Raw genomic sequence first — 12,895 nt, 5'->3', positions numbered from 1 at the left:
TTATTATCCTGGCCTGACACCATGAATTACTGTGGGAAATCATCCAGCCTCATCTCATTTCCCTAAGATGTTAAAAAGGTTACATCTCCTGATATGGAGGTAGAGAATGCACAGTAAATCTATGGCAGTAATGTTAACCAAATGCTTGAGTTACTGGCTGCAGTTGCTACTTGTTTCACGGGCTATGACTGCTATTTTGTATGATTGGTATGCTGCAGTACTTCTCAAAATAGCTGAGAAATGTCACACATAATTCTTACACAAATGGAAGAGGTTAGAACGCACCAAGAGCCAAAGACTGGAAAATTTAGCATGAAATTTGCAGTTTCTATGATAATGCTCTGCATGTGTGAAATTATTTACAAGACATGTGTCACGCAGCTGTTAAATAATGAAGCTCGACTGCCTCACCGAAGTTTTGCTGGCTACCTTAATCAAATGCATTTTTTTCTTCCATTGGCCTAATTGCACTTGCTTTTAATTCACCCCAGCAGGGCCTAGTGCCGCAGCCTGTTAGCTACCCACAGCTAAGTATGTTAATTACCTTGCTGGGCTCAGCTGAAGCCAGTCCTCCACTGCCAGAGAACAGCTTAGTGTGAACTACCAGGGGCAAGGGGCAGCTCCAAAAAACAGTCTGAGTCCAAGACAACAGCAGGCCTTTTACACAGGGAAAAGCATTCCAGCATCAGATGAAATAGGTACAATGGGCGAGATCCATTCTTTGTGTAATACCTTTTACTATGATGTAACTGTGATGAATTCTGTACAATATAAGGAAATTATTACCTGATGAATCTTAGTTCTCGCACAGAATTCTTATCAGTAATGTAGATGCATCATAAGTCTTAGGCACTAAGATGAAAACTCCCACAGACTTTAGGTACCCAGATGTCAAACTACCAGCACAGAAACATCTACTCCACAAGCTAGTCATAGGTATAAATTGTTGTATTGAAATTCAACATAGGCGCTATGCCAAAACTCTATCAAAATCACCAAGTGGCAAAAGCTGCTGCGGAGTCAAAGCGTTACTGCTGCTGTCCTCATGCCTGCCTTTGCACTCAGCCTCTCCATGCTTCTGCCTCCACCTTACACCATCTGCCTGCCCAGAAGTGGGGCAGCAGTACCTGCCCCTGCAGTACCTGCCCTGGTGCTCTGCCTGCGCTCCTCCTCCCCTCTTTCATCAGCAGCACTCCTGTGTCTCCTCAGTTAAGCACCGAAGTGGGTCAATACAGATCTGTACTCAGAGAAAGGATGAGGGAGTCCCATTGCCCTCCCCCACAGAGGCACTGCAGCCTCTACTGTGGGGTGAGGTACCTCAAGCACACGTCTCCCTTCCCAGCTCGTGGTAGTGTTGCATCAGTAGCAAATGGCACTGTCCATCCAACAGCAATTGTCTGCTGCTTCCCACAGTGCTGTGCACAAGTGCTCAGTAGGACTTATTTGAAAAGCAAGTGGTAAAGGAAATAATAATCTTAGTTCTTCAAAGAAACCAAAAAAGTTACAAATATCCCTTCTCAGTCTTTCAACCCAAGGCACTTGTGGGGCTTGGTTTATGCTGAAACTGCGCAAGGAGGGAATGCCTCTGCTCTTAATGGCTTAGCCCCACGCAGTAACAGCGGAAGGGCTTGGTGGTGCCTTACCCCCCCTTTCTGGCATATGATATTTGGCATACAGCATATTCATGACAGAATGTTAGGCTGAGGTGCAAATACAGATCTAATCTTTTCATCTTTCCTCCTCACATCTAAGAAAATCTGACAGCAGACTCACTAAAGGCTAGGGAGGAATTCCCCCTGTTTGCGTGGCGTATCACATTGGCTAGATGCATTATAAAGAGAGAAGTTTTCTTCTGAGGCAACATTGCCGAAGGCAGGTTACTGGGCTTGATAGATTAAAGACGTGAACCAAAACAACAACGCTACGGTCTCATGTTAATCATCAGGCTGTTCTCAGGCCTGTAGTCTTAAATTTGGTTGAACTGAGGATCAGTTGAGCAGGGCTTGTTTTGTCACATGATTTTTAGTGTTCACAGTAAGCTGTTAACAAGCTCTGGCAGATTTACGGTCACTAGACATACTTCTGCAAACACATTGTTTACAATTACAGTGAATTCACAGGGCAATGACCACAGAGGGATTGCTCACTATGTCTGGATGTAATGTACATTACCATAAAGCTATAAGGGATCGTTCCTGTGCTAGGATCTCACACAGGCTCCCACTGAAAGCCGTGGCTAGCCAGATCCACGAGCCATGAGCCAGAAGCCCGGGACTGGTGACTCTACCCACTGAGTGTTTTATATGCAGAAGAAGCTGTAAGAATATATTCTCGAAGTTTACAGTAATAATGCTTCATAACTACTAGAAAGATGAAAAAGTGCATGTATTTTAATGAGATTTAAGATTAAATACAATGAATGTTATGAGCTAACATCTTTGAATTTTGTTTTGTTATTTCAAGATATTTCTAGATATTTAGCCATAACATGGATTTTTATTCCTTTTTAAACATGGATGCTACATTCAAAACGATCAAAACAAATCAGTGATCAAGGAACAGTGCTAGATATTAGCAATGTCTAAAAAAACAAGTTAGTGTTTTATGAAAAATGCTCCTAGTTAGAAGGCACAAATTTCACAGCAGGACAGAGCTGGAAAAGCAGTATAAAGAATTACAGGTGAGCTCCTAAACAGACTGCTAAGGTAATACCAATAATCACAATGTGGCCATTCCCATCTTTTGAAAGCCTGCCCCATCTTGGACTGCAACTTTCATCCAAAAAAAATATATATATATAAAAAATAAAAAAATCCCTGCAGAATCTTCTTCTGCTGCAGATTCTCTTTCAAGTAAGAAACGTCCCTGAAAGCTACTTACAATCCTATTGCTGCTTTGGTTAGCCAAACAAAAGACAGGGAAGTCCACTTAAAAGTGGCTTCTAAATTAAAATTTAAGCCTGTGGTTTAAATTTTTGTGGCTGATACTGTAGCTGGTAAAGCAAGTTGATTTGGCAGATGAAAATAATTTTTTTTTTTTTTTTTTTAATAAATCACTGTTTCTTACCCAAAGTAAGAAATAAGTAAACAAACATACAGAACCCTCGAATAATCAGAGCAGGAGCTGCTAGGTACAATCAAATCTTTTTTAGAGTCTCCTAGACTGGATTAGAGACAAGAAAAGGGATTGTGTACGTAACCTGCCAACTATCAAACATAGCTGTAAAGTACCATTAGAACTGATGGAGCTTCATCAGTTATCTCTGAAGAGCAGCTTTGAGAGTCTGACCTGTTGGAACGCAGCATCGTAGGCCGGTTTAGTTACACATTGCTAAATCTTTAAAGTAAACAGACATAACTAAGCAGCAAAACAGGGAAACCGACAGCTTCCCAATGGATTCAATTAACTGTGCAGCTTTAAATGGGCTCTTCTGAGGTCATTAAATTACTAATCACGTCTGTATTATATAAATACGATGGTGGCACAGTTGGAGTAATCTGAAAACTAGTTCATTCTGCTCCAGTGGTCAAGCTAACAAAAAAGTTGTTTTACCTATTGTCATGAATAACACCTGAGCTCTTTGGTGAAGCCTCCCAAGCCTCAAAAGCGAGCATCTCGCTAAGTCTGGGGCTTCCCTGCTTTCTTTGCCTCCGCAGGTGCGAACTGCGAGCTGGAGATCGACGAGTGCCTGTCGCAGCCCTGCCTGAACGGCGCGACCTGTCGCGATGCCCCGGGCGGCTTCTCCTGCTCCTGCGCTCCCGGCTTCCAGGGCCACCGCTGCCAGCACGACGTGGACGAGTGCGCCAGCCTGCCCTGCCGGCACGGGGGGCGCTGCCACGACCGAGCCGCAGGGTGAGTCCGGGGCCGTTCCGGGGCTGTCCCGGATCCCTCCCGGTCCGCCCGGGTGCGCGGCGGAGGCGGGCGCGCAGCGGGAGCGCAGCGAAGCGCGCAGCAGCTCCTGCCTCCAAACCACCTGCAGCCCTCAGGGTAACCAAAGGAAAGGCAGGGAGGCTGAAAAGTTTCTCCGCCCGATGTTAAAAGCTCTATGCATTGCTCCAAGCGCAGCCCGGCAGCCGGAGCTCTGGCATTCACTCACTAGCATCGACTCTGCATGCTCAGCGTGAGATTTTACAAACTGAAAACGTGTGTAAGCTCAAGTTTACATCACAGAAAAATAGCCAGAAGTCAGTAAGTGTATTCATGGAGGCGCTACCCTTGCCAGTGTAAGATTTGTCCTCTATCGTCTGCTTTCCAGTTTTTACAAATCTGTTTTGAAGATATTCATGTCCCAGAATCAGCCCCAAAGTCACATCAGCAAAAGGCATGCTTGCCTTGAATGAGAGGGGAAGATATCCTGTTCTAGGAACGCTAGCAGTGCGGTGACGCGGCACCAACCTTGTGGAGCTGCTCTGTGGCAGCCCTGAATGACTGATCAGGACAAAAAAAAATCCCATTCTCCAGCATAGCCAAAGCACAACAGCAGGACAGGGAAGTCACCTTGCTCCGGACTGGTTCACAGCAGAGCCAGTGGGTAACCTGCAAAGCTTTTGAGGATACGCATGTGAGGTGAGCAACTGTGATGCTCATGCAGGCCAGGCTTAATCACACTGTCCTCTTCCTCTGAGCTTTTAAAGCTAAGGTGCATGTAAGAGCAATTTTAATTGGCTTGTAATACTGCAGGACATCTGCAGAACTACTGGAGCTTCTTTACACAATGAAAAGGGTTGGACAACAAAGCAGTTCAAAGCAGAAGGGTAACTAGCCATTTTATGGTATTTTTTTTCAGGAGGGGGTGTTAAATGAAGAATTGTAGACTTTAAACAGGTTTTTCCTTTTCTGACTAATGATGTAGTACAATCAAGACTTGTGTGTTTGCCACCAGCTATCACAGCATTGCTCAAGGGGACAGGTTTAGCATTTAAAGCTATGAATACAAATACCAAACTAAGTTCCCTCCCAAATCTCAAACCAATTCTTCCAGTGAGGTTTTGGGAATGCAGCAAAGTAGGACTTGACCTCTTCTAAAACCAGTTGCACATCATTGAACATTTCTACTGTTCAGCAAGATTCCCCCACAATTTCAATTGTACAACAGCCAGTATATCATTTTAATGTAAAATAAAGCAAAATAATTAAATATTTTTGTTTCTTATAGTTACTAAAAAAAGGTCATCTGAGCATGCGCATTTATCAGTTATTTGACAAAGGTTTGTCTTTTCTTATGACACGTACAAGTTGACCTTAACTCCTATGCTTAAGGCCATAAGATACATGTATTTTATAATTAGGTAATTTTAAAAAGTTTAGACAATAGAGATTACTTTCACTTTGTTCAGTATTTCTTATAATTGTATATATATACATTAATTTGTTTACATCTAAACCCAGAGCAGTAGCATTGCTGTCAAAAGGAAGCTATCTGTACTGAACTGTAACTATCGAAACTGCACAAGTAATTGACATCTCTGTATTGAAACCCAACAACAAAAAATACAGTGTTTTCCAACAAAGAGGAAATACCACTTAGTGATATTTTAGGATCAATTACTGTCTTATTTTTTGTCCATTTTTAAGAGAAAGGGATAACTCACTTTCTCTCCCGTTTTCATTTTGTGAATAATGTTAAGCCTACAAAAATCGCACTGGAAAGGGCAGAAATATTTTTCAAATTAAAAAAGAAGAAAAAAAAAATCAATAATTCTAGAAAGAAATGAGCTGTCAAAACCTATTTTAATTCATAAGCAGTCCCCTCCTGGGCAAAGCCACCTATTTCAGGAAAACGCTCGACCTTCATTCCTGGTTTCTAGGTTTTCTCCTGTAACACTGGAGGACATCTCAGGCCTGGACTCTGCCGTGCGAGCTGTTAGCTGAGGCAGCACAGCAAGTCTGTGCCCCTTTGGGATCAAAGCCCAGATCTGCTGACTTCCAGCTAGACTAAACATTTTATTCTGCGTTGCAGGTACAGCTGCAACTGTACCGGTACTGGATTTATGGGCCTGCACTGCGAGACGCTAATTCCCTTGTGCTGGTCACAACCCTGCTACAATAATGCCACTTGCGAGGACAGCGCTGACAGTTATATGTGCCACTGCTGGCCAGGTAAGCTCCAAGTTCTCCTATAAACACCCTCTTTCCTTATGTAATAGATAAGTCATCATCATGTGCTGATACAAAACTTGAAACTATGTGGCCTTAAAAATGCTCTAAGGGCTAGGTGCTAGATGGGCTTCATTCCTCATCACGAGCCAGAGCCCTGTGGGTATACTGCTCACTTTCCCCAGATAAGGATTTGTTGGTTTCCTGCACAGCAGAAGTGGGGGAGAAAAAAAAAAAAAAAAGCTTTCTTCTTCAGAGCAAGGGCCAGTATCACCAAGTCAAAACAGGAGACTCAGCTGGAGCTGGGATCCACCTCCCAGTTTGATGTGTAATCCATCAACCCACACAGTACACAAATCACTGCTGTGGCTGACCCTTTTTTGCTCTTCACTAGCATGACATATAAATCAGTCTTAAAAACTTACTTTTCAGTGCAAAATATTAGTTGTCCTGTTCACAGATAAAAATTAAACTAGGCATTATATTGGCAAACTGCTTTCCTTCATATCACCGATGCATGCTCTGCTATCTCACAGCTTGGGGTGAAAACACACTGGGCTGTGTTTTCTTGTGTTTTCCTCTACCAGCAAGGCTTGCATACCCAGTCATTTGGGAAAGTGCTCCCGCACACCAGTGGGAACACAGCCACTAAGCTCTCCAAGAGACTTTGTGAATCTTTCAGCATGTGAACTAAATACAAAGACCAACTCCCTGCACGCCTGTCTTTGGGAGCTGGTGCAAAAGGCAAGGAAAGCTTTACACAACCTGAGAGCAGCACAACACAGTGCTTCGTTACCCACACAGGTCTCCACGTTACTTCCTGAAAAGAAGCCAAGTCCATACAGCACAGCAAAGCTCAGCTAGCTTACACAGAACAGCCATAGCAGTATGCAGCTACTGAGCTTCAAGAGGCACTTTTAGCACATGACAGACTCTGAAACCAAGCGCATCGCAGCATATACTCACAATAACACTTTCAGGTCAGGAATGAATTGGCAGCCCAACAATTAAACCCCTTCTTCCAACTGTTCTTACCAGGCTATACTGGTGCCCGATGCGAGACCGACATCAGCGAGTGCAGCAGCAACCCGTGCCCCGCCGAGGCACAGTGCGTGGAGCGCTCATGGGCGCGCTGGTACGGCAGCATCCCAGTGCTGCCCTCCCACTTCAGCTACGACAAGGCAGAGGGCTACGTCTGTAGCTGTAAACCGGGACTTACTGGTAAGGTTCTTTCGGTTAATGTAGGAAGTAACATCCTGCAGTATTCCGTGGTATAGGCATGCTGTAAATCAATCTGTAAAATAAGTTTTGGGTGTTAAGGCGTCATAGTGCAGAGGGTCCCTCTGGCGGTCACGATACATATGTTCTGGTCGTAATTTGGGATGAAGGGTTTGTTGCATAGGTTGTGAAGCTAGCAAGAGAGCATCAGGCTCCGGGGTTGACCCCCAAGCCAAGTCCACACAGCAAGAGAGAGATGCAGTCTCTCCCACAGTCCTGCCTGCTAAGCCTCATTATTCAGTCACATTTGTTTGAATTATACCATAAATACCATCAGTTTATGTTGGCAAGTGTTTCATCATGAGTTTGAAATGCACAGCATACAGGTATTGTATTAAAAAATAATAATAATAATAAAAGAGTGTTTTCATGAAGCAGCCATGAAGTACAACTGCCAGTCTTTCAGCGTTTGTCTCTACACTACTCCTGTACTTCTACACAGTAGCACTGGGGACTGCCAGGAGCACTCCTCCGTGTGAGCATAACACCAGATTTACAAAAGATGTTGCAATCTAATGTGTTGATGATGTTGTACAGCTTAAATGAAAAATAAATTATGTGTGCAGCTGTGTTCTTAGGAAGAGAACAAACAAAAAAAAACAACTAACAAAATTGCAGATAATCATAATCCTAAGAAAGACGTGCTAAGTTTTGTGTTTAACACACCCTGTACTATTTTGCACAGACACTAGCAAGGTGGCTTTGGTTCTGGGTGTAGAGTCTCCACTCCATTCTGTTACTCTTTCTGTAGAGAATGTAATTAGTAGCTGGATTAATTTAACTGGTCTTCACTTTCTCATTCCATTCATCTCCTGCACAGCTGCTAAACTTCCCCTGTGTCTCCCACCATGCTGCACGACTGATCTCTGCAGCTTAACAGATACAAAAGCATACAGAGAGTACAACTTGTGCTCTGAATTCCCAATTGATTTTTCTTCAAAGGCACGGTGAGACCTGTTTGCTTTTGTTCTGCTCCATCCCCATAACTGTCCTTCCCTATCCTGTCACTAAGTGTTGCTGTTGTACTTTTGTTCTGCCTAAGAGAGCATAACATCAGGCTTCTGCTCAGGCTTGTTATGTCCCCCGGTTATGACCCTTACCTCTTCCAACTTCTCTTCAAATGCTACTTCTTTCTCTTTGCTTCCTTCTAGCGGTGTCCAGCTGTCAGGTTTCTTTTCCTTCCCCTCTTGCTCTGTTTTAAATCCTCCCATGCTCTGCATGACCACTCAGAAGGCGGTTCCTTGTTTAGCCATCACCGTTCTTTATCCTCCCACTTCCTTCTATTGCCTATACCTGCCTCGTTTGCTTGATTGGGTCAGGATTCTGCTGGTTTTAGTCACATAAGGGGGCTCCCTTACTCCCCCAGGGGTCAGTGGACCCATGTGCGGGCATACTCTAAATGATTGAGATTCGTGATCTAATGAAAAAAAAAAAAAGTGTCAGAATCTATTAAATCTATTAATCTTAAATTATTTTTTTTTACTAGATAAGCTCCTAAATAAAATTGAAAGCTCTCCAGAGATAGCGTGGCTGACAGAAGTCTTAGAGACTCTGCAATTCCTGCTAATATCATATGCAAATGACTTTACATAAAGTCTTCATATAAGTTCAGTTATCCGCATACCTGCTGGATGCTATATATAAATGTCATTAGCCAAAACAAACAAACAAAAAACATACACAGAAAACAACCCCCCCCCAAAAAAATATATATATATACATAAATTATTCTTAGCAAACAGTGTGCTTAGACAGCTGGAACCAGGAAGAACCACCTTTAACTGGGATGGTTGTAAAAGCTGCTGGTGAAATGCCTTTCAGCAATGGGCTGCAAACTAATGTCAAGACAAGGTTAATCTTGCTACTCTTGTCAGCTCATTCACTGCCTGTGTTTTTCAGTATGGTCTAAATTTTAAATTGTTTTCTTCCTGGCCTGTGTGAAGTATAAGGTAGTCAGGTAACTTGCATATTTGTAGAGAAAACAGCAGCATTGCTCTAGCTGGCAGCAAGCATCCCTGGGGTCCTAGGCTGTGCTCTAACAGCTGAACAAGACCTGGCTGGTGGAGATCGGGCTAATGTGAGGAAACTGATTTGCATGGGAATAACACCATTGCTAAAGGTCGGGAATTCAGCAATGCCTCTAAGTACAATACATCTAGCCTCCCCAGTCCTCCTGTTAGCACTGAGCATTTCTCTCTGGCCTTTCTCCTTCCCCCAGGTAATCTGAGAATGGAAAGTGCTCAAAATGAACCCCAGCCTCCTTGCATGTCAGAAGAGCTGAAGGCATGTCCTACAAGGAGAGGCTGAGGAAATTGTTTATGCAATCTGATTCTAAATAATACAAAGTAATAATCCTGGTGTGGCAAATTTATCCCAGCCAGGAGTTTTTTTTTGAGTCCATTAGATATATGCCTTATCCCACATCAAAGACAGAAAATTCTTGAGGTGCTTCTACAAAGGGTTAAACTTCTCCAGCTCCCTTCTAAGTCAAAGGGCCTGGGGATACTCAGATTTCAAGAGGTTTCAGTACTTCTGCAGTAGCAAGCCCTAGATTTTTGATATTACCTTGGTCTGCTAGCCCCCTAGCACAAAAGTACTTTTAATAGACTGAGCTTTCTTTTAAAGGTCTTGTGATTTGTTACTGCTAGCTAAAGGCGGCAGTTATCCTAGAACTTTATCCTTTCGTATCATGGATATATTGTATTGCTCTAGCACTGCACATTTTTTAAACAGAGTGTTATTTGAAAAGGTTCAGCTTCTCCCTTTCCTCATGAAAACACGTGGGAAAGGAGGAAAGCAGAGCTATGGCTTTGGTAGTGACTCATTTCACCAGGTTGTAATAAACTTAACACCATGTCAGAATTAAAGACTCTCTGAACCTGCAAGTTCTGTCAAGTGACACATTCCAGTGCTGAGCTGAGCCCGAGGAGAGGTGAGCGTGCGAGGCAGGCGGTCCTGCTCCCTGTGCCTCAACAGCAGCCCCCAGGTGGGACAGTGCCACCAGCAGGGCTGAAGATCGTCCCTTTGGCTTCAGCAGGAGTGTCAGAGGAGCAGAGCCCACTAACCCCTTTGTAGGCAGGGTGCCTGCTGCCTGCCAACATGCAAACGAGCGCTGGCTGACGAGGACCTTACCGCTTCTGGTGTCTTGTTATCTGCTGTGTGCCAGCTGCGCCACCAGCACTGCTGCTTGCTTTGGCGTGAAGAGTTCCTGAGCATTTCTTTGCCCTTTTTGTTTGTTTGTCGTTTCCTGTTTTTCCCTTTTAAATCTCCTTGGCCCCTTTCCCAGTCTGTTGGACTGCTGCAAGAGAAAATGATACGATCAGACTGGTGTCGTATGTGTGTTGAATTTCTGGCATATGCATGAGGGAAAGAAACTGTCTCCTGGAGCCAGAAGATGAGGCAGATAAATGGCCAGTATGGGAGAGTACTGAGCACTCAGCTAACTAAAGAAAACCTCAACTTGAATACTGAACTGTGAACATCATGGGACCAGTGCTTAAAAACGGATTCATTTGGACCCTGGTTTTGCACTTCAGCCAGGATGAAAGAAACACAGGCACACAAAGCATCAGGCTTCCATTTCTCTGCACATCTTTAGATGCTGCTACAGGCAGACCATTTGGCAGATGTCATGGCAGACTGTCTCAGCCAGCCATAGCTCTCTCTCCTCTAGCCTCCTTTTTGTGTGTGACAGTATTATACAAAACATAAATATTATTTACCAATAATGGGTAGGATACTAGGTACATTGTTGCCAACTTGGGAGGCTTAAAACATGCACATATATGTAAGGTTGCTTTTTAAAAAAAAATCCCATTCTGAACCATTAGTACAATGATCACAGAGCTGCCAACTATCTTAGATGTATAAAGTGTTGTGATTCTTACAAAAATGAAATCAGATGTATAGCAGAGTTCTCATCTTGTCCCCAAACTCCAATTTTTTTCTTTATTTCCTCATCTGTCCTTCAGCTGTTCACACCACAGCAGTCAATCCTTGCTCTATCACAGCAGGTTAATTAACTTTATTTCATGGGCCATCATCACAGTTTAAAAGGTTATTTTATCTTGATTCTGAAGACTTATAAGACAAGACTATTCAAGGGGCATTCACCTGCTTTCCTTTTCTTTGCCCAAGGAAAGGATCAGGAGAAAAAAGGAGATACAGAGAAAAAAACATGACTTTTTTCATTGCAGGGAGACAAAAGAAGAGAGAAGCTGGACTGGCTTGAGCTGGTAGGCTTTTTCTGCTCCCTTCCCAATCCTCTTTTGTGAAAATAATTTTTTAGATCCCTCCCGATATTAAATTCTTCAAGGTCCCAAGGGAAAAGACATGGTTCTTCCTGATTACTGTAGCAGTTCATTGTCTCTGGGAGGGCTTTTCCACCGATAGAAAAGGAAAACAGAGGGCTGCACTTTCTCCCGGTCTTTTAACAACGGGTAGCCAAACTTGACAAGCTATAGCAAGTTAGGTCAAAGAGACCCATCTGCACTATGATCACTATGCCTAGTCATGCCAGGTTCACTTTGTGGCTTGTCAGACAAAGAAATGGCCCAGGAGGTCAAGGTGGCACTTCACTGAAGTGATTGTGAAAATGGCTTGGCAGTGAATTTGACAAAGAAAGCAGTAGGGTAGGTCAACAAGAATGACTGCTGAGGGAGCTTATGGCTTATGGCAACCACACGTCTTAACAGATGACTATGGCAGGGTGGATCATTGCAGCACCCGGTTGTTCCAGAGGGAGAAAGAGATGGCGAGCACATGGATTCTGCGTAATAATTTCATGATCCTGCCTCCAGTCCAAGTTGGTGAGGTGTCCATGGCACCTCCTACCTTTTCAGTGGGACTCAGGCTGCCCCTGCAGGCAAAGTGAGCATTCAAGTTCAAAACCAAAAGGTCAGGAGGTGCTGTTACCTTGTGATTATTCCTATACAATCAAAGGTTTAAAAAGGAAAACGGTGCTACTATCAAGCAGTCATTCAGGGTGAGCTGGTTTAAGGAGAAATTATTATTAAGGAGAAATACAGTAAGGAGAAATACAAGTAAAACATGGGAAACAAACAAACACATAAAAAGAATTAGAGTTTGATGGATACATAGGTTTCTTACCAGTTTGGAAACTCTAGAGAGGCTGTTAAGGGCATATATCTTTTCCCTCCAAACTCAATTCATAATCACTAGAAATAATAATCAACCCTTCACACTGTTAGAATGCTGTGAAAGGATCCCTTAAAAAAAATCAGACTCTAAGTGGCCTGCTGGCACTGGGAAGTTGTGCAGCAAAACATGGAAAGGTGTTGCCATTTTCTGAACATGGGGAAAAAGTTCCTATTTTCCTAAAGCTACTTCTACAGTGCTGCCCTGTCTATCTGCGTTAACAACTCTGTGAAGTGAACTCCTTCACACATTCATGTGTTCAAAACCACAGGGTGGAAGGAGGGGGAGGACCTTGTCTTACTGCTCCCAGCCAGCCCCTGGCAGCTCCAGCACTACAAGACCAGCCTAGCAAGCACTGTACCAA

General features: G+C 43.5%; 1 protein-coding gene and 1 long non-coding RNA gene across 8 annotated transcripts in view; one reads left to right on the top strand and one right to left on the bottom strand.

Moving 5' to 3' along the window:
* CRB1 (crumbs cell polarity complex component 1) overlaps nt 1–12,895 on the top strand; it is a 106,473-nt gene that overhangs the window by 34,584 nt on the left and 58,994 nt on the right. For all 6 annotated transcript variants that reach the window (XM_040565511.1, XM_040565508.1, XM_040565512.1 and 3 more), the window contains exons 3-5: nt 3,657–3,852; nt 5,960–6,099; nt 7,135–7,317. In XM_040565511.1, coding sequence (XP_040421445.1) covers nt 3,657–3,852; nt 5,960–6,099; nt 7,135–7,317 — 519 coding nt within the window. The remainder of the gene's footprint in view (nt 1–3,656; nt 3,853–5,959; nt 6,100–7,134; nt 7,318–12,895) is intronic.
* The window catches only part of LOC121073934, an 87,435-nt gene that overhangs the window by 45,537 nt on the left and 29,003 nt on the right, over nt 1–12,895 (bottom strand). The window lies entirely within an intron of this gene.

The sequence above is a fragment of the Cygnus olor genome, chromosome 8 (assembly GCF_009769625.2).
Source record: "Cygnus olor isolate bCygOlo1 chromosome 8, bCygOlo1.pri.v2, whole genome shotgun sequence".
NCBI lineage: Eukaryota > Metazoa > Chordata > Aves > Anseriformes > Anatidae > Cygnus > Cygnus olor.
Note: the sequence above shows the minus strand (reverse complement) of the source record. Positions and strands in the feature narration are given on the sequence as shown.